The sequence below is a fragment of the Ictalurus furcatus genome, chromosome 11 (assembly GCF_023375685.1).
Source record: "Ictalurus furcatus strain D&B chromosome 11, Billie_1.0, whole genome shotgun sequence".
NCBI classification, from domain to species: Eukaryota; Metazoa; Chordata; class Actinopteri; order Siluriformes; family Ictaluridae; genus Ictalurus; species Ictalurus furcatus.
In genome coordinates this window covers 12,071,294-12,098,285 of record NC_071265.1, presented here as the reverse complement: position 1 = coordinate 12,098,285, position 26,992 = coordinate 12,071,294, and the positions used below count along the sequence as shown (strand labels likewise).

Here is a 26,992-nt window from a genome sequence, read left to right as displayed (position 1 = left end):
TCATTAAATACTTCATTAATCTTACTCAAGTAATTTTTAACATTACTTTTACTGTTATGTGAATAATTATTTTAATAAATAGTTTGACTTGAATTTTTTGTCTATACATATTTCTTATGTTTCTGTGTAAATCTCATACTTTTAAATCTTCAAACAAAATACAACATAAAACAAGAGTAAACACACAATACCATTTTTTAAATTATTATTATTATTATTATTATTATTATTATTGAAGCAAAAAAGGTTATACAACACCTATCACCACTGTGAACTGCTCCCTTAAACTGTCTCCTTAAAATCTGGATGTGCCATCTTTAGGAGCAATAACTGCAACCAAATGCTTCCTATAACTGGAGATCAGACTTTCACTTACTTCTAGAATTAGGACTTACTCCTATGCTTTGGGTCATTGTCTTGCTGCATAATCCAGTTGCGCTTGAGTTTCAACTTATGGACTGAAGACCGGACATTCTCCTTTAGGATTTTCAGGCAGAGAGCAGAATTCATGTTTCCCTCAATTATTCCAAGTTGCCCAAAAGGTTTGAGGATCATTAAGGTGTGTTTTGACAAAATTCAGACGAGCCTTAATATTCTGGGTTAGCAGTGGTTTTTGCGTTGTCACTCTTCCATGATCTTTTTGATACTGGAGTAATGAACAGTGACCTTTATTGAAGAAAGAGAGGCCTGTAGGTCCTTTGATGTTGTCCTTGGCTCTTTTGTGACTTCCTGGATGAGTAGTTGCTGTGCTCTTGGAGGAATTTTGGAAGGTCAAAACATATTTCTTAAATTCTTAAACTATGCACTATTAATTTAGGTGTATTGTTTTTTTTTTGTTGTTGTTTTTTTTGAGTGGTATTTGTGTCATGTTTACAGTCATTGAAATCTTCCCATGCTATTTAATTAAATATTATTTATTAATTAAAAATGTAATTCTACTATGGTTGTTTAAGCTGTTAATAATATGAAATATTTAGTTCACACATCCATAATATTTTAGTAAAGGACAAAGCAACAATAAAAAATTAAATCCATGAAAATGAATGAACCCATAAAAGGTTCTATATAGAGCCTTTGTACAGGCTACAAAGAACCCTGTTGGGCCTCTCTGTATCAAAAACACAGGTTATTTGCTTCTCAAAAAAGAGAATCAACCCTACCATCAGGGTGAAGCTGCATGGGCAATATTTGGAGCATTAAGTGTCACCAATAAGATTCCTGGGGGTAGGGCTAGACCCAAGAGTCACATTTGCAGTTCACATACAGAAAATAGTTGACAAATTATATATATATGTGTGTGTGTGTATGTATATATGTTAGTTCGGGGTAGATTGGGGTGCCAGATGTCAGTTGTTGAAGAGGATATATTGTGCGATATATTGAGGTCTACAATAAATCTTACAATATTTACTGATGGCTCTAAAGTGACAGAAACTGGTTAAGCTGAAGCAGCTGTATTTATTCCATGTTTTCAAAACAAAATTGCAAAAAGGACTTCTGATCAAGTAGGAGTATTCTCAACATAGATGGTAGCAATCTTATTAGCTATTCAATGGGTCGAGGATGTTCGACCTTTGAGCGTGGTGATCTGCTCAAACTCAGACTTTCTGCACTATCATGCCTATTAACTGGAAGAGCTTCCAGACAAGATATCTTGTATGAAATACTTCTAAGTTTATTTAGAGTTAAAAACTTAGGTTTTAAGATATGCTTTGTTTGCGTTCCAGAACATGTGGGTGTGAAAGGAAATGAGGTGGTAGATCACCTGTCAAAACAAGCTATGAAATTTTTAAATATAGAAATTAAGATCCTGTTTTAAGTAAAACAGAAGTTAAGCCAATTATCCAAATTGTTATAAAAAAGAAAGTGGCAAAACGTTAGGGATAAGGAAGAAAGGGGAATACATCATATTCAATATCAGGTTTGCAGTGAAAGAAGATATTTTGCTAATAGAAGAGAAGACACAATTATAACTATACTGCGCCTTGGTCATACAGCTTTAAATTACTCCATATACAAAATCAGGAAACACGAGTCTGGAAATTGTAATAAATGTGGATTAGCAGAAACAATTGAGCATGTTCTCTACTATGTTGCAATGCTTTTACAAGAGAAGGTTCAAATTTACTAGAAGAACTAAAGGAAACAGGAATAGGAAAATTATCACTTTAAAAACTGCTGCATAATGGTTTGGATCAGCATAAAAGATATAATATATTATTGAGATATTTAAAGAACGTTGGACAGTTTAATAGGATTGAGACGTTTTTGCTTTTCGCTCTCTCGTCAATGTTCGACACTCCAGCCCAGTAGGCGGCGGGAATGCACGTAACGCTGGTTTGCCATAAAACTCTAAGAAGAAGAAGAGGCGGAGGAAGTGATAAAACAAAAAAACAATAATAATTAAAAAAAAACATTTTTGTTTCGTTTTTCCTACACTTCAAAACCATGGCAGGACTCGAACTGTTATATACTTGCGTGGCGAGCTCTATAACAACATCTCAAGATGCCGTTGTGTGTTTTATCCACTGGGAAATTGTCAAGAGTGGATATAAATGTTTAGGAACTGGAGATGAGGTGAGGGAATAAACTGTCTAAATACCACTGTCGCAACAGCCCGCATGTAAACATTCCTCACAGTATTAGCTGGTTGCCTTGTTTTATTGTTTACTGTTTTTTTTTTTTTTTTTTTTTTGTCGCTTTATCATCATTGTAATAATACGGATGAAGTTTTAACATCATTGCTTAGATGGCTAAATCGCTTAATCGTACTTATAATTCGATGTTTCGGTGACAGCAGACGTTAGCTTTCCAGCTAATGTAACTGTGCAACACAGTGACGCCCACAACTATTCAAAAGTTGTGTTCACTTTATATTATAATTTCCCTCGGATATAAATTTGATACAACGGAATTACTACTTAGGGAGAATTAGTAAAGCACTGGATATAAGTAAGGCTTGTTGAATCTGGGTTGCCGTTGGGCATGACAGTGTGTTTTTGACTTCTTTATGGCCCCAAGGTTGGAGCAGATTCACATAATTACCTTGACAAACGATCATTGCTTAAAGCAGGGGTACACCATTTATGATTACACTGGCCAGTTTTCATTACATACAAAAAAAAAAAAAAGAGCAACTATCGTCCATACCAATTTTCTTGTAATCTGTAACATCTTTGGCACAGATGCTTGTTAACTGACTGGAGGTTGTAATAGAAAACCTGTAATTTCAGATGTAGTGAAGTGTCACATGCACCCCTACTTAAAAGCTGGAATATTCAGTGAATATGTATTACTAGGTCAGCTTATTTATTATTTATGTTTAGATTATATCATTTTGATAATCAAGCTTTATTTATATCTGAAATAAAAAAAGTACTATATCCAACATGTTTTTGGATAGCATGTTCTAAATAATATCTTTATTACATAGTATTATTAAAGCATTTATTAAAGCAACCAAAACATGAGAAATCTAAATTTGGGATCAGACATCGGACCTCTATTGATCTGAGCTCATTTCCCAGGTGTTATGACTGAATATTACTGAATCTTAATGACATTATATGGGTTATATAAAAATAGGTCACTCTCAGACCAGTTGACTAATCAGCTGGCTGATATTTTCAGGAAACAAGAAGATTTATTAGTTTGTGCAAGTTGGTTGTATACAAAATAGAATTGAACAAGTCTCTCTATCAATCCTACAGCCTCTACATGGAGAGAAGAAATCAGAGTTGCTTCCTGCAGCCTGGAACACAAACAGGGAGCTGTACACACTGAGATACAGATCAAATGATGACAAGTCCAACCTTCTCCTCAAAGCCATCACAGTTGATTCCAGCTTGATTTTCAACTTAATGGTAAATTTAACTAATTGCATGAAGGCTGTGTGATTCTTGATATTGCACTAGTACAAGCAGGGATTATTTTCTTGACATTTATTTTCTTTGTTTTGTTTGTTTTTGAACTTTCAGGATTCAGCCACCGACAAAGTCACAGACCTGACTGTTAATGTTAGTGATTATGTAAATGAAACAAACCTACACTCATTTGAAAGGTTGGTAACATTAAAGCTATTAACCCTCATGTTCTGTTCACCACTGAGCAATGGATTTATAGCTTGACACTAATCACCTCTTTATTGTTAATGCAACACAGTTGTAAGTTATAGCCTAAAATACTAAATCTTTCTTATATTCAACTGATGGCAGCTGTGTATGCGGAGGCATGAGTGGTTTCTTAGAATGTTCATTAGAAAGATTGAGTCAAGCACACCAAGTTTCATGTAAGAACAGTTAATATATTGTCTTGCTGTTATTATACATGCAAAATGGGTAGTTTTGACCAAAGTAGAAGATAAAAGTTAATCATCACTTATCTTGCTTGTAAAGTGATGCAGATGCCATCAGCAAATTACAACAGTCATAAGAAAATGTTATAGTATGATTATTCTCTCTAAAATTTTGCCACTTCCTAAGTGTGTACAAGAACATAGAAGATTTGGCTAAGAGGCTGAACTCATCACTGCTACCTGCAGTGAAACTAGAGGGAAGTGTGAGGAAAGAAACAAGAGAGAAATTCACAGCCACACAGCCCCAGCCAGACCATGATCCCCTTTGTATACCTACCAGAGGTTCCCCTGCTTTGTATCCCCCACACTGGTGAGTAATACGTGTACATAATATTCTTTGGAACAGCCTAATGTATAAACAGTTTGAGAGTTGTGCTCAAAATATCAGTTATAGCAATATATTACAAATAACAACAAACTCTCTATGATATCTGACTCAGTGTATTCTTGGTCACTTGATATTTATGAATGTATGCAAGAGAATTTTTGTGTGCAAGTACAGTATGTCTTTATTTAGGTATTTCTAGTATTTTGAGAAATCCTGTGATGCTGTCATTTAATAGGCTACATTTGAAAGCCAAGCAGCAATAATCAGTCCATACAGTTTTTTGTGATTGTTGCAGCCAAAATGCTTGATTTTGCTGCAGGTTTTTTTTCCAAATTTGCATTGCTACTTTAGAGTTTTTTTGTGCTTTTTTTGTGGAAAACTACTTGAATTGGTGAAATTGCAATTGTACGAAATTGTTTTGTGTGGTATATTGCAGTGATGTTTGTTGGTAAATGAGACCTTTTTAGCTGTACTCATGTTCGACGCATGTGGCCCAAATCTGTGGAAAATCTGCATAAATTTTGAATAATTTCAAGCTTCTGGGAATATTGTGGAATTTGCTTGATTTTTGCATTAATGTCACAAAATCCTGGAGAGACTGGATAATACACCAAAATATGATAAATAATAGTTTAAAATCAAGCATGGTGGTGCACAATTTAGCAAATTTTACTCAACCATCCACACTTTCCTCTAGTGTCCAGTTTGTAAAAATACTTATGAATATGTGAAGCTGTCTTTAGGTAAACAATTTGGTGTTTAAGTGTTTGTTTATAGTGACAAAACTCGGTGTGCTGTAAGAATTTTGTAATATGCAGCCAATAATAGTTCACAGACTGACTGTTTTCAATTAAGAGTTCTGGAATGTCACAGGGCCAGTCTCACACACACACACACACACACATATGGTCCAAGTGTGCTGGCCTCCACTTTGACATAGATAGGCCTTTCTCCCCAAAGGTGTGCTGGCCTCCACTTTGACACAGATAGGCCTTTCTCCCCAAAAGTAATCCTCTGTCTATTTACTTGCATGCAAAAATACGACTACGATTGCTAATTGCCAAAAAATCCCCCCTGACCTTTAATTGCCCCAAAGCTCAAATATAATTGTATCCCTGACTGATAATGGCTCCAAACCTAGAAATAAGAAAATAAATATACCCCTAAATGCTTCATGCCCCAAACCCAAAAAATTAATACCCACATGACCTCTAACTGCCCTGCATGTAAATATAAATACCACCCTTGCTGCTGCTAATTGCCCAGAACCCCAAAAATAAATAAATAAATGAACAAACTTTAAACTGTCAAATGTGAAAAGCCAAATATAAATAGTTTTGTAATAATAATAATTGCCCCAAACCTAGAAATAAGAATCACCCAGCCTGCTAATTGCCCCAAAATCCAAAAAGTTATTTCCCCATGATCTCTAATTTCCCTAAATCCAACTTTAAATACCAACTGACTGCTTTTTGCAAAAATAAACATCTCCCTGTCCTTTAATTGCCCCAAAGCAAAAAAAAAAAAAAAAAATGTATCTCATAATTGCTACTTGCCCCAACCTCCAAAGAATAAATAATAAATATTATACTAGAATTCTAAATACATCCAAAACTCAATATACTGTAAATTATACCACTGAATGCTAAATTGCCCAAACCAAAAACTCAATTCACCAAATCCATACCCTCTACTTGCCCCAAATGGAAAATATAATTGCCCGCCGAAACTATTGGAATGGCAAAGCCAATTTGATTGTTTTTGTTATAGACTGAAGACATTTGGATTTGAGATCAAAAGATTAATATGAGAAGAGTTTAGAATTTCAGCTTTTATTTCCTGGTATTTATATGTAGATGTGTTAAACAACATAGAACATAGCATGTTTTGTAGCAGACCACTCAATTTGTAGGTGAGCAAAAATATTGTCTGACAGGTGTTTCTTGTTACCTAGGTGTGTCCTGTGAGATTGATTGTTTAAACAATAAATAGCTCTGAACATCTACTCTTGGTTTTAGACTTCAGTTTCACCTCTGAAGACACCTCTGAAAACATTAACAAGCATTTGTTATTAAAAAGGATAAGCCAATACGAAGATCAGAGAGCTGTCTATGGGACAAAATCAAGCCATTTTGAAGCTGAGAAAAGAGGGAAAATCAATCAGAGGCATTGCACAAACATTGGGCATAGCCAATACAGCAATTTAGAATGTCTTGTAAAAGAAAGAAGAAACTGGTGTACTGAGCAACGGCGATGAAAGAAAATGCACTAATACCACTTTTGAGTTCTTATCTTTGTACTGTTCTTATTATAGGTCACAACAGAAGATGGGCACTGCACATCAGTGACCTTACTCAGCTTCCTGTCGCATCTTTGCATGGTGTAAATTTTATAGGCTCCTGCAAACGTGCTCAACAATCTTACTGTGCAGTTGTTTGCCACTTGCTTGCAATGAGCTGCCCTCGCAAATTAGTGGCTATTCTTTCATCACAGCTCCCCGACCCATTTTCTTCAGATCCTTGCCACTTTTCAAGGACCAAAAAATAACCTTCAGTCTTTTGGTTCACACTGTCCCAAGGCAGTAGATCTTCTTTGCCATTTCTATTTCAAGTACTGTGCTTGTGAACAAGTCACGATATAGCTTGAAGTTTTGCTCTTGTTTTATAATGTATGCCACTCTCAGGACTATGTTGCTGCTGGCACCAAGGTTCCATTCCATTCACTCGGTGGATCTTGCCTGTATGTAACTCAAAGTTATATACAATGCACTTGAAGTAACAGAGCATGTACACCTTGTAACCCCACTTATTGGGCTTGTTTGGGTTGTATAATTTTTTGCTCCTCTACACTGAGATGTTCATCCATTGGAATGCAAAATTGAGCAAGGGCTCAATTTTGCAAACTTGAACAGTGGATCATTTTTCTGCAGGGATGAGGTCCAGACTGTTGTCATTGAAGTGAAGGTACTCTCATAGGCATTACATCTGCAGTCTTTTCAGTGCATGTGCCAGCCTACCAGCACATTCGTGTTGCCGGAATCCCATAGACGTACATATGCAAAGCATTCCCAGTAAACTGCTCTAACTCCTTCTCAGAGCAGTTCAAGGGTTGTCCTGTTACACAGAGTAAAGATTAGATTGTTCAAAAATGTGCCAAGACACTCAGACTTGCTGTCCCTGACTGAACTTATTTTCATCCTCACTGTACTTTCATCACTGTACAGCTGATCCTGCCTCATTGTTACATTTAATATAACCTCATCATCTGAGCTGCTGCCCTCACTGTCTTCACTACCCTCAGGAATAGGAAGCGCATGTTTTCTCTTCTTTTTATAAAACTTACTGGCATCTTAAACACATACAAATGTTTACTGCATCTGACTTTGTAATAACTGCAATGGTTCCACATTGTTGTTAAATTCCCCTAATGTATCCCCTAGTGGTACATTGTTAGTTCTGCTAACAGTGACATGTGACATGGTTTTTTCAGTCAAAGGGAGACTTTAATTTTAATGAACTACAGTTAAAATGGCTAAAGACTTATTTACATATTTAACGTAACATATTTAGCTTCATGAATATATTTTTGGAAAGGATCTTATTACATTATCTATCTCAAAATTAACTTACCATGACACCTATCTTCTGTGTGGCCCAAAGCATGGCACTATCTCACTTATGTCCCCTGGATACCAAAGGTTTTGGTCACATGATAAAACTTTAAAATTTTATTTGCTAAAGTGGAAGTCATGTGATAGATTTAAAACTAAATTTTATAAGTTGCAGGTTTTAAAATATTTATAACTGTCATTTATAACTGATGAAGTCTCAGAGTCTCAGAAGTTTCCTGTACTTTGCTCACATAAAATTGGGTGGTCTGAAACAAAAGGTTCTATGTTTTTATGTTGTCTAACAAATCTAGATGTAAATACCAGGAAACTAAAGCGGAAATCCTAAACTCTCATCCCATATCCATCTTTTGATCTCAACTAAGCACTAAGCACATTTTCTGTCTTTACATTTTAGTAGGTTTCTTTTTGTTTGTTTCAGTTGTTCCTTTTAGATGGGTTTCCCCAGTACAGTGTTGCCATTTCCGCTGATATTGCTTTTTTGGGGGGATTAAATCAAAACATGAAAACTGGAGTTGACTTTTCTAGTGACATCTGGCAACCGTGACTTTAAATTAAGTGAATGTGCTCTCTATTAGACTTGGTGAAGGGAGTGAAGAGAGAACAGCAGCATACTGTATGTTTACAGACGGAACAGTCTCTACTCTTGATTATGATTGGTGAGGAATTATTTAATAAAGAAGTTTGAATTAAACCCACCTTGTAGCGTTAACGTTGTTATTATTAATTTACTCTGCCCATCGCCGCTGTGTCTATACGAGCAGGTCATAGTCGCAGGTTCAGGTTGTTTTGCGTGATCAATAAAAGATGGCGGTTGTGAGCTAGGAAGTTGAGAGAAGTAGATGATGTACAGAGTTACTCTTTTCATCATAATGGCTCCTTTGCAGTATTTACACACTTGTTCGGTTGACTGAGGTGATGAAAAGCAGTGTGAAAGTAACTGTTGCGCGGTGTAGATGTATTTTGGACTTCCTGTAGTTTTTATCCCGATTGTATTATATGACTCCGAACAGGTCACTCACACCGGTGCGAATAAATATTTATTTACAGTCGCACAAAATACTTTTCAGTCGCAAATGCGAGTGAAATGGTCGCATTGTAGAGCCCTGCCCTGATGGTGCGGGAGGAGACAGTGGGTTGAGTAGTGAAGAAAAGATGTTGTGGAGCTTGCAAAGATCTTGTGCAGAAGTTTCCAGCATTTCCTTGTAGAAGGCAGTCTTAGCAGAAGTCACTTCAGATGAGAATTTTGACAGGAGAGTACGGTAAGAGGCAAGATCTGTGTTGAGTTGTGATTTCTTCCACTTTCTCTCTGCTGTTCTTAATACTCTCTGATTGCTGCACAACACATCCGATAGCCATGGAACAGGTAGGGTTGTCACGATACCATAACCATATCTTACCATACTATAACAGCTGAAGTATCATGATACCAAGTTGTATCAATACGCAATATTATGTTCATTCATAATTCAACTCTACAAAATGAAAACAAACAAACCTCACTATTGGAAAAACTCAAGAACAATCATACAATTGGCAAGCAACTAATTCAATGTGCCACATAGTTCATCTATTGATCCCTAGAGCAATGAAATCATACAAATGGAAATTGTATTTGGAAATTTGGAAAACTGAATTTGGAAAAAACTCGCTTACGATCAAACACAGCTAATTTTAGAGGGTTGGTACAGATGCTTTATAATGAAATTCCAGGACTTTCAAGCACAAGTACGGACACCCTAAGTGGCCATGCATTATTAATTTTTTCTTTCTTGTTTTCTCGTGATCTCAGCACAACAAAAGTTGTTTTTTCATGATCTCGACTTAATTTTTCTGTGTACTCAACATCCATCTTCCAAAGTCAATGGGCTTTTTGAATGTATTTTTGGTTAAATGCCTGAAATAAGGTTTGTGGTTAACATAAGCTCAAGATATTTTCACATTTTATTCTATGACATAAAATACATCAGTAATACACCACTCGTGATTTTGTTAAGCTTTTATGTTTCTTGAAAAATATGTTTTCTAACAAATTGCTTAAGAGGACTACAGAGGTTGTCGGGGACATCATAAACAACATCACGCTGACCAGGAAAACTCATCTACTACAGCCTCGTTGTTTTTATACTCGCACTCTTGCAAAATATTCCAACTCAAACTTTCCAACTTGTAGATATATCAATTTATAGTATTTTCCAATTTTAGTGTTTTTTCAATAAAGATTGAAAGAGTTGTCGTAAGCATACTGGTGGTGACGTTGAAATCATGTGACCCTGGCGTAGTTTGTTTATAGCCTAACATTAGCTTTTTACCTCTGGTGATTGTATTTAGGCTTCAAAATTCATAAAAGGTTGTGTTAATTTGTGAATATTATCTTGATAAACAAAACGTGTAAGAATTTTAAACTTCTGAGCTTATTTTCTGCAATAATCCAAAAGCCAATGGAAAAACCAATGGATTTTTGTCAAGGGAACCAGGGTGATGCTAATTTCTGGGTTAGCCTACAAAAATACATCATCTCTGCAACATTGACGACTTCTACGTTACTGTCCAACAATTGAGAAGAGACAGTCCTCTCTCTTAATGCAGAGATAAAGTACATCTCTACAGAATGCAATTATTAAATTTATGATGCCAACGTGCATGTAAACACCAGTCCCATTCACAAAGCATGAGATTTTCTTGGGATAAAATTACGTAGTGAGAAAAAAGCTTTTGGTTATGTCAAGATCACGAGAAAACAACAAAGAAAAAAAATATATAATGCATGGCTGCTTAGGGCTTCCGTACATAAGAGATATCATTAAAACATATTTTTTATTTCTGCTTTTTAAATTCCAAAATAATAATAATAATAATAATAATAATAATAAAACAACCAATTTATATACAGTGCCTTTTCCAGCCATGCTGGACTACATTTCCATTTCCAAAGCATTACTTCATTTTCACTTTAATGTCAAGGAGAGTGACAGGAGCACTGTTGCCAACAACTTTAATGGAAAATTGCTAAACATCACTAGAGGATGTCATGCGCTAATTAACATATTCATTATGTCATCACGTCGTATTGGTCTCTTGCATTCTGCCTAATGTCAGCCCTCTACATCTGTTTGACAATGTGCTGTGATTTCAGCTATATGTAAAATGAACACTCAAAGAAATTTAGAAGTGAATGAATGTGCTGCTCCTCTTTGCCCCTCACTGAACAGAGTAGTTACAGAGAGAGGTGTGTCTCCATGGGGAAAGCAGGACCTTGCGCTCATGGGGCAGTACTGGCCACTCTCTTCTGCTGCATTCACACATACAGCGATTTTATCGTTGCAAGTCACCAGCCGGTGTACTATGATGTCGCAGGTAGGCGTTCCTACTACTGGTTGCCATAGTAACATGGGTAGCGCAACTAACATTCCACTTTTGACAACAAACCAGTTTTCTTGTCGCTGAAATAAAACATTCTGGAGAGAGATGGTCTTATATAAAATTCACCAGTGTATATATTCATCATATTATCCTACAAAATGAATGAGAAGCAGTGTGTGCTCGGCTATCTACCTGCCGCAAAAGCACAAGCACCAACTAGCTTAGCTTATGGCCTTAGTGCGTTTAAAGCAAAATAATTATACTGAAACAAAATCACTGTTTGTTGCAATTGAACAAAATCCCGGTGTAGCTCCTATCTCAGTAAGTGAGCATCACCATCAGTGTGTCATTCACTATATGTTCGATGGTGACCGGGAGCCGGAGCTCTTCGGCCATGGCCACGGTGTTTTCTGGGTGAAGTGTCCGGCTTGGTGCTGCTCGTTCCTGCAAACTAAAAAACTAAAAAACTTCCTTGTGTGTGGGAGGGCGGCTGTTGAATGTCAAGGAGAAGGAATGCCAAAGAGGGAGAAGGCAAGAGGACTGGAACTTGTCAGAGGAAGTCTCAGAGTTCGGTAAGAGGGGTGCTGTCGGTAGGGAAAAGTCTGAGAAGAAGAAATAAACAGTATTTTATTTTTTTAGATCTAAATTTATGCTTCTGACTGCTACAGAGACTAGTGTCTGTAGCAGATAACCTACAATATATCTTAGAAAGCCCTGCCCACAATTCACACTTTAAGGGAGACTGAAACTGCTCTTGATTAGGCACCTGAGAGAACTAATTAGCATAGACCAACAGACTCTTCCAAGCAACACTACAGAATCAACAATACTATAAACTTTAACAGTTCTAGTAGCAAGAATCTAGATCCAACTGAGTCAAGTAGATAGTACACAAAAGTCAGTATACTACCTTACCAGTAGAGACTAAATTCAAGAGAGAACAACTTAAAGCACACTCATATCAGTTCATATTGAACTACTTCATGCTCACAATAAAGATCAATTAATTTTACTGCAGAATTTTAAAATAATTGCTCTTCAAAGTTACAAGTCGTCAATATAATTGAGCCAGGAGGCTCTTTCAATCCATTATAAAATGGACATTTCAGATTGGTAGATGATCAAAACCCACTTGCATCAGTTCATAGTGAACTACTCTATGCTCACAATAAAAATGAATTAATTTTAGTGTAGAACTTTAATGTAATTACTCTTCAGATTCACTGGATCTATCAATATAATTGAACCAGTTGGTTATTTTGATGCATTATAAAAGGGACATTTCAAGTTGGTAAAAGATCAACCCCATGCAGTTTAGTTCACAGTGAGCTACTCTATGCTCTGAATAAAAAGGAATAAAATTAATGTAGAATTTTGTAGTATTTGCCATTCAAAATCACAAGATCTGTCAATACAATAGAGCCAGGAGGCTATTTTAATTAATTATAAAATTGACAATTCAAACTGGTAGATGATTTAAATCCACAAACCTCAGTTTGCCCTGAGCTACAATATACTGGGGGGGGGGGGGGGGGAATTTTACTGTAGAATGTTTTGCCTTTTAATTTAAAAGATTATTAGCATAACTATTATGCTCTAATGGGAGATTCACAGTGGTGCAACAGGTTGCAATGGCACTTTACAGTTTGATACTGAGCTTGGGTTATTTTCATCTCAGGGTGTCACATGCTTATGTGGGTTTCCTTTGGGTTCTCTGGTTTTCTCCCTTCGTACAAAATCAGACAGGTCGGTGGATTGGCTATGCTAATTCAGTCAACCTATTCCTGTCTCATTCTCTCTGACACCCCTAACACTACTCATGACAGGACATATTGTTGAATAGTTGTTTTTTAAAATCTGTATTGTTCAGTTGTTAAAATTTGATATTGAATTTATCAACATTGTTACTGTTTGTAATAACCTATTAAATGTGTCTTTGCAATCAAGATTTAACAAGATCTTTTGGTATAATGGTCTATCAATTTGAAGTGAGCATTCTGTAGTATTCTCTTGGCTCAATTAGAATCATTGATCTTTTAAACTTCAGAAAAAAATCATTGATCTTTTAAAAGTCAGAATATGCTAACTTTCTAGAATAAAAGTAATAATTTTTGTATTCTGCACATAGAGTACCTTACTGTGAACTGATAAAAGAAGGTTTAATCATTGATTGGGGATTTTAAATGACAGTTTTATAATTGATTAAAAAGTGCCTCCTTGTTCAATTATATTGGTAAATTGTGGATTTGAATTGCAATTAGCTTAAAATTCTACAGTAATTTTCTTTTTATTTTTATTGTGCGCATAGTCGATCACTATGAACTGATGAAAGTGGGCTTGATTGTCTACCAATTTGAAATGTCCATTTTATAATGCATCAAAATAGCCTAATGGTTCAATTATATTGACTGATCCAGTGACTTTGAAGAGCAATTAATTTACCATTCAGTAATGCAATGAAATTCATTGATTTCTATTGTGAGCATAGAGTAGCTCACTATGCACTTATTTGGGTCAGTTTGAGATATGATATGTCCATTTTATTTCTGCAGTAAGCTGAATTAAAATATTAATATTTTTCGTGTCAGAGACGTCCTCTGTGAAATGAACTATCTATTCTTTTTGAAAATGTATTTATTGTTTGATATTAATAATAATACTACTGATGATCATATAGTTTCTTAAATGATGTTTTTAGTAAATTTATTTATATTTGGCTTAAGACTTTATAATGTCACTTTAAACTTGTTCGATTTTGCCCATTTTTTAAATGTTAAAGCATAAATATAAAAAAAAATCTTTTAGCCTATATACTCAAAAACTGTGAATTGTGTGTTTGTTACTTATTCGTTACTTGCTTTGGTTGTGTAGGAGCTCACAGATGCTTGCGAGCTCCTACACAAGGGATCTTTGAAGGGAAAGAATTTTTAGGGACAGACACAATCCCCTGGCTGTTCCCATTGACCAACTGTATGAAAGATAACGATTTTCAGCAGATGCTATAGTTTATCTATCACATTAAAAATCTGATGCGCCGAAGCCACACTCTTACTGTACCACAAATTGTATGTATTGCTTTGAGGTTCTTTGCTAGTGGTACATATTTGCATGCGGTGGCGTTATTCCTGTCTTAATATATTTTCACAACTTGATGTTTATTTTATTATTTAATCAAAACAATTAAAATTTATATTAAAAGAAATTACATGAAATATGTTGGAGTTATGAGTTTTCAGTCCATTTGTCAGACACGGGTGAGAATCATCATGCATTGTCTGCTGGTTCAACCCGCCTTTTCATCCGCAGCAGCCTTACAGAGAGCTTGTGGCTGATGTACAGCATGGGGCGCTTCTCCCCCTCCACCACCTGGAACAAAACAGGCCCTAGCCCTCTGTCTGACACATCAGTCTGCGGAGCAAAAGAGAGAGAAAAGTCAGGAGAATGCAACAGTGGGCCCCCACATAAAACTGCAAAAAAGCCCACTCACATGTTTCTGTCCACTGAACCGGATCTGGCACTCACTTTATAGTGTGGTCAGTCAGCGGACTGGTGACATCCAAAAAATTAGGCAAAAGCCTATGATAATAGCCAGCCAGCTCCCCTTTATGGTCTTGGGTCTTAGGCAGTCTGCACCTGCCCATGACCCATTTAGAAGCCCAGATACCGTACTTCCACCCATCCAGTTGCACACTTTCTTGGATTTAGTCCCAAGATGGGAGTCCCACCCATCTCAAGGACAGCTCTCAGATGTTGTAAACTACTGCCAATCGTTACTGTAAATGATAATGTCATTTAAATAAGCAGCAGTATATGCATTGTGTGAACAGAGTATCCTATCAATGAAATATTGAAATGTCACTGGGGCACCAAACAAACCAAACAGAAGCATGACGGTTAGAAAATCTTTTGATGATGTAGGAAATATAAAATATGAAATTGATTAGTATGAGAATAAAAGGTGCTGTCACACTGCCACAACTATATCCTGTTTCAAGCACTTGGGAGAGTTTCCATAAGACAGACACACACACACACACAAGGTCAGATAGCAAAGTCTCTCAGTTTATTCAAAAAGACGGGAGTGTATATATAACGGACAATAGTTTTAATTCTTATTGGTTAGACACTAATCAGACAGTCATGTGCCTCAGCAACAGTGTGCTCACATAAACTCATGAGCTAAAGTAAGAGAGCGTGCCATATTAACATTTATCATCAGTGACAAATTGGTGTAACCCAAACGGATTGGAAAAGGCAGTTTTTTTCTCAAGATATTGGAGTCAAGGGAATCTGCCAATACGCCTCTGTTAAATCCAATGTCGAATAAAAGTGAGCCATGCCTAACCAATCAAACAGTTCATCATTCAATGCGTTTACATCGACAACAGTAATCCACTATTAACCCGATTAAGACAATACTCTGATTAAGAAACTAGCATGTAAACAGCAATTTTTAATTACCTTAATCCGATTAAGGTCATACTCGTAGTAAACACAAATTGAATTAAGACATGCGGAGTACTCCTGTTTTAGTCGCATTATCGACGTGTATTACAGACATGTAAACACATTACTCACACTATTAATGTTGTGTGAGAGTTTTCACCGCATTATGCAACGGGACACGATCACACATGGCAGTGCTCAACCGTTTTACGGCAAACAAGAGAGAACGGTTGCATCCCAAACCGTGTACTTGCCTACTATAGGCCTGTAGTAGGAGACATACATGTATCTCGGCTACTATATAGACGCGGTTTGGGACGCAGCCCACGGCTTCAAGCAGTTGTCTGTTTGCACGTAGAGCATGACAAATAATTAACTGTACTTAAAGCGTTCGTAAAAAAATTAAATAAACACACCCAAAACTGTATACGGTACCATAATGAAGACGAACTGTATGTTGATACATGAAATTCTGGAGGGATGTCGGATGGCGTGTCTCGGTGACGTAATGACGTGCTGTTAATCGAACTATGTTCTGTAACATGTAAAACATGTACATGAAAGGAGTATTCTAAAAGCAACTCATGTAAACACCTTAATCACAATATTGTCTTACTCAGAATAAGGTCAATAACTAGATTACTGCTGTCCATGTAAACGTAGTCAATGTGTGGTATTGGGTATGTGTCAGAATTAGACACTGCGCTTACTTTTGTAAAGTCCACACAAAAACGGACCAATGGGTTGCTCCAATCACTGTGGGACTCAGTTACTCCCATGTCAAGCATGGCCTTGACTTTATCCTGAGCAAAAAATTTTGTGTTCGGGTAAACAGTAGGGGTGGCAAAAAAACCGAAGTATTCCCTTTGCAACCTGGTAACATGTGCTCTCTGTGACAGCGAGAGGTGGTCTTCACAGGTGACCAGAGTGAATTGGGCCACATCTTTTAGACTTTCCTCTGGTCCCAGCTTCTCCCTCTTGGGAATCACCATCGCCAGAGCCACAGGAACTGCCTCTCTCCATTGTTTCAGGAGATTGAGATTGCATGTTTGAAGTGCATCTATCTGTTCGCTTGTACTCGTAGTCGAATTTGATTGACTTGCTGTGTGAGTAATTTAGAGCTCAACATGGGTAGTAAAACAAGTACGTAATCTCCCAATACAAATTCCTGTAGCTGAGTACCATACAATTAGGACTGTCATTCCTGGGTTGAAGCAAATTCTCCTGGTTTAGGTTATTTAAGGTGTGGGGTCTAACACATACTGAATTTCATTTTTGCTGTTAGAAGATCCCTCCTCCCAATTTTCCCTAATGACATCTAAGACACCACAAAGCTTGTGTGTACAATATTTTGAATGAGAAGACACCCGTGGAGGCTTGTGGGACCTCTCATACTGCAAATAACAGGGGTTCATGCCACTTATTTCCCAAATTGTGAACATACTTACGAATCATAATTTTAAGCATTCAATTAAACTGTTCGACCAGCTCATCTGTCTGTGGATGGTAAACACTGGTGCAAATCAATCACTTTAATTCCTAATAATTTGTACAGTTCGTGAAGGGTGTGTGATATGAATGTGGAAGCCTGGTCAATCAGTATCTCTTTCAGATAACACAGAAGAGTGCCTGCTCAGTGCTGCTTGTTGAGATATTGCGACAAGCCATGGCTTCCCGGTATCGCATTGCATAGTACACTAAAACTAATACAAAGTGAAGCCCCTCGTGCAGTCCGTTCTAATGGCCTGATGCGGTCCATTCCAATCTTTTCAGAGGGGTCCTCGGATAATGGAAACAGGTGCAGTGGTGTTTTTCACAACCTAACATTCATGACATGCCGCACATGGCCTGCAAACATCGCCGCAAATGCCCAGCCAATAGAAATGGGTCATGAGATGGTTTAGTGTTCTATCCTGCCCCAAATACCTAGCCATGGGATTATGATGAGCCACATGAAACAGGAGTTTGCTACAGCTCTTTGGTACTAACCATTGGGTTGTTTCTTCCTTGGTTTGAGTGTCCTGCTTCACTCTATAGAACCTATCCTTAATGACAGAAAAGTATGGGCGGGATAGCACAACATTAGGCTGGATTTACTGACCATCAATTACTCTCACTTGGTCGAAGCCATGCTTCAGAGTCTCCTCATGCAACTGCCCTGAGGGGAAATCCCTGAGGAGAATTGCTGCAAAGGGTGGAGGGGCAGAGCCCTCACATGGAGCTGATGTCAATAGCCACCCCAGCATCGCCTCCCCAGTATATTCCACACCATGCCTTGCTCCTGCAGGACGATCCACAAACATTTCTCTTACAAATGCCTGAAACCCTGGCCAATTTGTTCCAAGAATTAGTGGATGAGAGTGAGATCTCAGACACAGGTGAAAATCATCATGGCTTACCTGCATCCTCAGCTAACGCTCGATCACACCCCCGCTGCCACAGTGTGTTAATGATGTTTTTTTCTCCAATACATTACACTTGTGAATGTTAAATAAAGCTGTTCTATTATGCTTGTATATCAGTTTCAAATTGTATTTTTTTATGTTCACAGTACTATAATGGGACAATTCTTTAGGTCTTGCTCTCATCAGTCACCCAAGGATAATGCCTGTAATATTTTATCATACATTTTCCCGCTTATTGTTACCATTTGTGTAGGTGTTTTATTGGTCACTCGATATGTTTAGACTAGGATATCACCGCTGTGAAAATGATAGCAAAAATCTATTGTTACAGCTTATACATACATTTTGCCTTATGCAATCACTGGTCACTTTAATAAAAACATCTTTACACCTGCTTATTTATGCAGTTATCCAATCAGCCAGTCATGTGGCATCAGCAGAATGCATTAAACCATGCAGTTCATATCAAACATTCGAATGGGGAAAATGTGATCTCTGTGACTTTAACCGTAGCATCATTGTTAGTACCAGATGGCTGGTTTCAGACATTGCTGATCATATGGAATTTTCACACAAAGCATTCTCTATAGTTTACACACAATGGTGTGAAAAACAAACAAGATCCTGTGTGCAGAGGGTTTTTTGTTTTTTGCACAATTCTATGTAAACTCTAGATACTGTAGCATGTGAAAATCTCAGATCAGCAGTTGTGTGAAATACTTAAACCAGCCTGTCTGGCACCAACAACCATGCCATGGTTAAAGTTGCAGAAATCACACTTTTTCTTCATTCTGATGTTTGATGTGAAAATTAACCGAAGCTCTTGATCTGTATCTGCATTGATTTTATGCATTGTGCTGCACATCTGCATTGTGGCATGGTTGTTGGTACCAGATGGGCTAGTTTGAGTATTTCAGAAACTATTGATCTCCTGGGATTTTCAAACACAACAGTCTCTAGAGTTTACACAGAGTGGTGCAATGGTCTGCAGGCTGAAACACCTTGTTGATGAGAGAGATCAGACAAGAATGACCAGATTGGCTTGAGCTGACCATAATAAGTCTATAGTAACTCAAATAAACACTCTTTACATCCATCGTGAGCAAAAAAGTATCTCGCACACAACACATTAAACCTTGAGGTAGATGGGCTACAACAGCAGAAGGCAACATCAGATTACACTCCTGTTAGCCAAGAAAAAGAATGTGCGGCTATCATGGGCATAGACTCACTGAATCTGGACAGTTGAAGACTGGAAAAAGAGCAGGTGATTTATTATTATTATTTTTATATTCAGCTGTCCAGTTTCAATGAGCCTGTGCCCATGATGGCCTCAGGCCCTGTTTACACTAGTGCGTTTTAAAATGAAAAACGATCCTCTTCCACACTGGTGTTTCCGCTGTGTTTCAGAAACAATCTCTGTCCACACTACACGACCAAATACGCATGTCACATGACCATTCATGCACACTGGGCATGCGCATACAAGTGTAAATAGGAAGTTGGTTGCTAGTCACCGGTAGGCACAACAAACTGGTGTTCCATGTAGGGCTTATGCCGCTTGAAATGAGATTTGTTGCCGAATGCTGTAATCATAGCTTGCCTTTTGTGCATGTAGGCAGCTGCAGTATTTTAAAATACAGAATTTAACTGCACAATGACAACAAAGCCAGCAAAGTAATGTTCATATGGTAATGTAAATGTAATGTTCATATGGTAATGGCTTGACGAATCAGGGAAGGATATGCAATCGCCCCGATCAGGGGGGCGAATGTGGGCAGCCATGCCTTCGTTTTCAAAATTCTTTGTTTTGGTCTGTTTACACTGAAACGTGAGCCTGGAGTTTTCAATCTAATACCGGGTCTTTGGTGTTTCCAAAAGGAGTGGAACCCAATGTGGTCTTCTGCTGTTGTAGCCCATCCACCTTATGTTTCAATGTATTTGTGCATGCTGAGATGTAGGGCTGCATCAACTAATCGACAAAATCACTAATAATCGATAATTAAAATAATCGACAATGAATTTCAGTATTGATTAGTTGGATCTGTGACGTCACTGTGGATAAACCCCATCAATGACGTCACTTCACAATGGTGAAAAACGCATTTCTATTAATAAAACACATCTGAAAAACAGCAGAGGTCACAGAGTGAGCTGCTGCAGGAAAAATGCACAATCCAGGTTGTCCAAAACATGAGAATGCTTTATATTAAGCGCTTCAAACGCACTTGTAAGTGTATTAACATGGCTTGTCATGTCAGATGTTGCAACAGATGCGTGTGCTGTTTAATGTGATCCAGACATGTTTTCTTGTGCAGAAATTATATTTGTACATTTATATCCTTATCTGTAAATGATAGAAATTCACGCCAGTGTTTCCATTTTGCATAAAGGCGCGTCCTGACAGCAAGTGAGTCTCCATTAAACTTCACTGAATGAGCGAGAGTCCGTTCATGCGAGTCAATCAAACAGCGTGCAATAGAAAGGAAGCACAATAACGCTGACTAAAATATCCATTTTGATAAAATATTTTGTTTGATGCTTTATTTAGAAACAAAAGTAACTGTGTTTTTTGAGAGCAGTAACTGTAATGGGGTTATAACAGGTAATTGTATATAAATGTAAGAAGTTTCATACATTTACAGAATAATATAACAGGTTATTGTGTTCAAATGAATGAGCGTGTGTTATTGCAGAATATTCAGCCTCTTACCAGTTAACACTTAGTTTTTGCTTTGTTTTTCTTTTTTAGCATTTTTAATATAGTGATTTAACTTCTGCTTTAAAGCTTGTGGACAATCAGTTCTTTTTTTTGTTTTCAAAATATAATGTTAATATTTAAAAAATCTTTTGCACAATGTATAGCATAGCCCACATAGATACATTTAATAAATTTTTCATTTGCACAATGTTTGAAGGACAACATTGGGCAGAATGTGAAATAATGTTTTTTTTTTTTTCTCCACCCAAACATACAGAACATAAAAATTGGCCTTTTAATCCAACAAATCAATTAATCGAAGAAATAATCGACAGATTAATCGACGATCAAAATAATTGTTAGTTGCAGATGCTTTCCTGCTTACCACGGTTGTATAGAGTGATTATTTGAGTCACTATATCCTTCCTGGCAGCTCAAACCATTTTCAAGCTCTGGCCATTTTTCTCTAACCTCTCTTATCAGGCATTTATACCCACATAACTATTGCTCACTCAATGCTTTTTTGGTTTTCATACTGTTCTGTGTAAACTGTAGAGACTCTTGTGTGTGAAATTCCAAGAAGATTAGCAGTTTATGTAATATTCAAACGAGCCAATCTAGTACCAATATCTGTGCCATGATCAAAATCACAGAGATCACACTTTTTATTCATGCTGATGTTTGATGTGACCATTAACTGATGCTCTTGAGCTGTATGATTTTTTGCATTGTGCTGCTACAATATGATTGGCTGATTAGATAACCGCATGAATGTGTAGGTGTAAAGTTGTTCCTAATAAAGTGGACTGTGAGTGTATAATCCTCTTTATTATAAACACCCTATGAAGAAGTGCATGTGCTCTGCCTTTTCAGGACAGACCCACTGAATCCATTTTCTGCAGGGAGGGCTGACCTTGATCCCTTTAGGTGGGTAGTTTGTCTTTGTACTTTTTTTTCACAGTCCTGTTATCTAAGCCTCAAGTGCTTTTGTGTGTCATGTGGCTTGGTCTGAAGGGGTCCTGAACTAAATGTTGTTTCTAGGCCATGAAATACAAAAATACAAATAAGAAAAAATAACTGTACTTTTACAGTGGAACAGCAGAGGGCATGATTGTGGATCCATTACGAGCAGGCTTCCCTCGTTCTGGCTTTGACCCTTCAAGTGGCATACCTGGAGTCCTCCCTCCGGGTGCTGTGCCCCCTGGTGCTCGCTTTGACCCTTTTGGACCAGTTGGCAGACATAGAGCTGGGTAAATCTAGCAAATTATTACTTGCTTATAATTGTTGCCAATCAGCTAAATAGTATATACAGGATGTCTGTGGGTCCTTCAAGACTTAATCTGACCGAAATTACATTTTACAAATTAAAAGCCTATTATGTACAGTCATGTGAAAAAAGTACACCCAGTGGAAATTGTTGATTTTTTGACATATCTAGACAAGCAAACATTTTATCCTTTTTGAAACAGTGCCTACTAATAAAGCTGTTACATTTTATCAAAGTACACATGAAATTCACACTTTGTAGTAATTTTCACAATTTAAATTAACAAAAAAAAAAAAAAAAACAGATCAGTCACATGGAAAAAGTAAGTATTCCCCTACATTTATCACACCTTCAAATCCATATAATTTGAATTAGGTGTACAAGATTGGGTGCCAATGATTAGAACCTGTCTTATTTATACCTCTCTCATATCTAGTGTATGGTGTTCCCTTTGCTATTGAGGTGTGTGGTGTCATCAAACCTGCGTCTGCGGTCGGGAGGAGCAGAGTCAGATAATACTCGTGTGTGCAGTGACCACTTTATGAAAAATAAGTTAATACAACTTACATATGCTATGTTTATGTAACATTAGCTGTTTCCGTACTGTGTAAAGTTAAAGTAATTGTTTCGCGATGGTCCATGCCTTTAGTGGCGTTTCGGCAGACCTCTGAGAGTGATTAATTTAATAACGTAAAGTAAACAACCGTACCGCTAACATGGAGAGGTGCAGCAGCCTTGAATGTTTGTTGCTAGGTTAATCCACAGGACAAAAAAAATATGCCACTCACCCGAGCGAAAACCAAACGATAATCATTGTGGAGCACCTTGATACTGAGGTCACTGGCCCAACCACAAACAAAAAAAAGTTGTATGCCTCCAAACTTTTGTATGCTTTCATTTGTTTTCTGGAGGACAAGGTAGTTGATATCTACCGCCTCGAGGGCAGGCAAGTATTTCAATTCAGTAAAAAAATTGCTCCTCTTCATAACACAAGGATCACGTCCAACATATGTTGTGATTTTCTGTTTATACCTTTCTCTTGTAATAGTGTCTAAACCAGTACAGTACGGACTTTCCTCCATCTCATCCATTCTGCTTTTCACTTCCTGCCCTCCATCTGAATTTTGCACATCAGAATCACGTGACCGCAAACAAGCAATAGGATAAAATGGACCTCATATCGTAAAAATATCGCCATAACCCTACGATACATATCGTAACGTTTTTGCATCGCAATATATTGTTCCACCCCTACTAGCTTCTGAAACCAAGAGTGTACTTACTTTTTCCACAGAAGAATATCACATCTGTTGTTATTTCTGATGAATAAATCTCATTTCCCTTATCAATTTTTTCAAGCACATCAACTTTATTAATAGACACTGTTTCAAAGATGATCAAATGTTTGCTTGTCCAAATATGTCAAAAAAAACCCAATAATTTCCATGGGGTGTACTTATTTTTTCACATGACTGTATATGGTTGGCGGCCTGGAAAAACCCTTCATGATGGTCAAATTTAGACATTTTCTATTTTGTATACAATACTGTGCAAAAGTTTTAGGCACCATATTTTTTTAGATTTGTTTTATGACTTCTACATTATCAAGTCAGTACAAAAATATTTTAGATTCCCAAACATTAGTTTTCTAGGACAAAATTAAATGTTACAGACATTTTTTTGTATGTCATTAAAGAAAGCAGCATATTATGTAAGAGACCACTTTTCCGACAAAAAACACAATGAAGGTTGCTGGGTTTTGCTGTAAAATAAGAAGCAAGTGTGACTGTCAGAGTCTCTAGAAGAACTGTGGCTGGTTCTGCAAGATGCGCAATAAAACTTGCCAGCTAATTTCCTTATAAAACTGCACAAATTGTACCAGAGACTACTATTTTTATTTTTTTGTTACACCAAATATTGACTTTTTCATTTACTACTGTTTACTGCTCTTTGCGGTATTTTTTTTTTTAAAATGTAGGAACATTTAATTTCATTATTTTAAAGGCATCTTTTCTCTGCAGCATTTCTTTGCATGCATGCCTAAAACTTTTGCACAGTACTGTATTTCTGAAAACTACAGGTTTTCCTTAACTGAAATATGTGCATTGAAATATGACCATACACTATATGGCAAAAAGTGTGTGGACACCTGACCATCGTATGTGCTCTGTGAATGTCACATTTCAGGTTGTTATAGTAACCTCCACTCTTCTGGGAAGGCTTTCCACTAGATTTCTGAATGTGGCTTTGGGGATTTGCCCATTCAGCCACAAGAGCATTAGTGAGGTCAGGCACTGATGTCAGGTTAGGACCATTGGGGCACAGTCGGCATTCCACCCTTGGGCATATCCCAAAGGTGTTCAGTCGGGTTGAGGTTAGATCTTTGGCAAACCATGTCTTCATGAACCTCACTTTGTGCCCAGGGGCACTGTCATGCAGGAACAGGTTTGGGCCTTTTAGTTCTAGTGAAGTGAAATTATAATGCTACAGCATACAGAGACATCCTATACAATTGTGTGCTTCCAACTTTGTGGCGACGTGTGTGAAAGGCCCACATATGGGTGTGATAGTCAGGTGTCCACAAACCTTTGGCCATATAGTGTACATTAGGGTTGTAAATTGCAAGTTTCACGATGATACTATCTAATATTGATTCTTTTAGCAAGCTATTCAATATTTGCCGATACCTCAATGAGTGCCACGTTGCGATTTTGATTTGATCGATTCAGCGACCAATACTAAACGATGTGTCTGTTTCAGACAATCAGTAAAATCTCTATTAATTTACAGATGCAACCAAAATATATAGTTACTAGGGACTCATGAAATCATTTATGATGTAAATTTAATGAATTGTCATTATTTACAGGTGTTTTTATATGAATATTATATTATTAAACGTTAAATATCAGATTTTAAAACTATAAACTATATCTTTACTTCTGATTGAGATCCATGCAAAAGAGAAACATATTTCAGCTCAGAAATATACCTGTATATTTCAGAACTATGTATAGTAGAAAATGTTTCAAAACTTCACCATGTGAAGGCTTTTCCCAGGCCACCACACACACAGCTGATTAGCTTGCAAAATCAACAATGACTGTTAATGGACTTACAATAACTTTTCTCTAGTATCTTAACGTAATCTCTTCATTGTTGTAAATAACATTTGAATTATTTTGCAGTTGGTTTATTTGGGTTTTTTTAAATTAATGTTTAATTTTTTTTTAATGCAATTTCCGTTTAATTACTTCAGGCCAGACCCTGATCACCTGCCCCGGCCAGGCTATGATGACATGTTCATGTAGAAGAATATAATTCACATCGTGGTTCTCCTGGATGACTTCCTGCTCCCTTAATGTACTACATTTCTCATCTCTCTGCTTTGTAGTGAACAAAGGACAACAACTTCACATCTTGCTACATTTATGTTTTGCTGGTTTTACCCTGTTTTGAAACTATGTTCTCCACAGGGGCAATTAATTTATGTTAAATAAAGAGGGAGATTGATCCCTACTGGAAAGTGGGATGTCTTAATTTTCGCAAAACTTCATTGTCCCAAGTAAATTATACTGTGATACCAGACTAAGTGCTATCTAAAAGTACTGGTACTGACATTTGTCAGTTATTTATGGGGTAAGCATCAGCAGATGTAATGGAAATCAATGCCAGCAATGGCCTTTCTCATGTTTAGTCTAAGCAGTGTTAGTCAGAGAAATAAAGATGTTCAGGAGCATCCGGCACATGATTCTGCAAGTCCTGTACTTACATCTTTATCCTGGTGACATAGTTTAATTTCACGGAATTTACCAGCATTCAGTAAAACTCATGAAGCCCGTAGAGTGACAAAATGTCTTATAATAGTATATGTAGATCTGTAATATTGTTTTGAAATGGAACATTATCACTTCTCGGATTCTTTTAAGAACCTTTATGAGCAAGTTTTAACCTCTTTTGCCGGTAGCCAAAAAATGGCATTTTTGTCTGTTTTGGGGGTACCTGTGTTTAGCATTGATTTGTTTTGTGATCTCACACACCACAGTAGTGGTTAATGGCTCATATGAAAGTGGACACTTAAGACTTTAAGAATTAGCACTTATTTCAAGTATTTCTTCTTTTACGTAGCCTACCTGAGGCAATTCAGATTAAAAATATATATATATATATATTAAAAAAAATTATTTACTTTTAAACCAAATGTTATATCTTCGCATCAAATGTTGATATCAACCCCATTCCTGGTCTCAAAGATGCCCCAAGTACTTGTCCATGAACACCCAAAATATGAGGAAGTTATCTCTAACCACTAAAATTGTGTTTAAGGTTATCCAAACACAGGTAAAAACCTCTCCAAAATGGCACAAAACCTCTCCAAATGGCACCAAACGTCTCTAAATGACATAAAACCTCTCTAAATGGCACAAAGCTTATAAAAATGGCACAAAGCCTTTAAAAATTGCAGACTTCTAGAAATAGCAAAGGTTTTTTTTTTTTTTT

The 26,992-nt window shown here is 37.0% G+C and overlaps 1 protein-coding gene across 1 annotated transcript; it reads left to right on the top strand.

Annotated features, from left to right (window-relative positions):
- The first annotated feature begins 2,333 nt into the window (after positions 1 to 2,333).
- On the top strand, positions 2,334 to 26,992 carry psmf1 (proteasome inhibitor subunit 1). The gene is made up of 7 exons (XM_053636107.1): positions 2,334 to 2,577; positions 3,711 to 3,863; positions 3,978 to 4,060; positions 4,482 to 4,664; positions 22,099 to 22,152; positions 22,317 to 22,475; positions 25,752 to 26,992. Exons 1-7 carry the CDS (start codon positions 2,449 to 2,451, stop codon positions 25,801 to 25,803), a joined length of 813 nt encoding a protein of 270 aa, XP_053492082.1. The 5' UTR covers positions 2,334 to 2,448; the 3' UTR covers positions 25,804 to 26,992.

Coding starts and splice junctions, on each gene's coding strand:
- psmf1 (XM_053636107.1), top strand. CDS start 2,449: ATGGCAGGACTCGAACTGTTATATACTTGCGTGGCGAGCTCTATAACA. Junction 3,864..3,977: donor GCTTGATTTTCAACTTAATG/GTAAATTTAACT, acceptor TTGAACTTTCAG/GATTCAGCCACCGACAAAGT. Junction 22,476..25,751: donor GTTGGCAGACATAGAGCTGG/GTAAATCTAGCA, acceptor TAATTACTTCAG/GCCAGACCCTGATCACCTGC.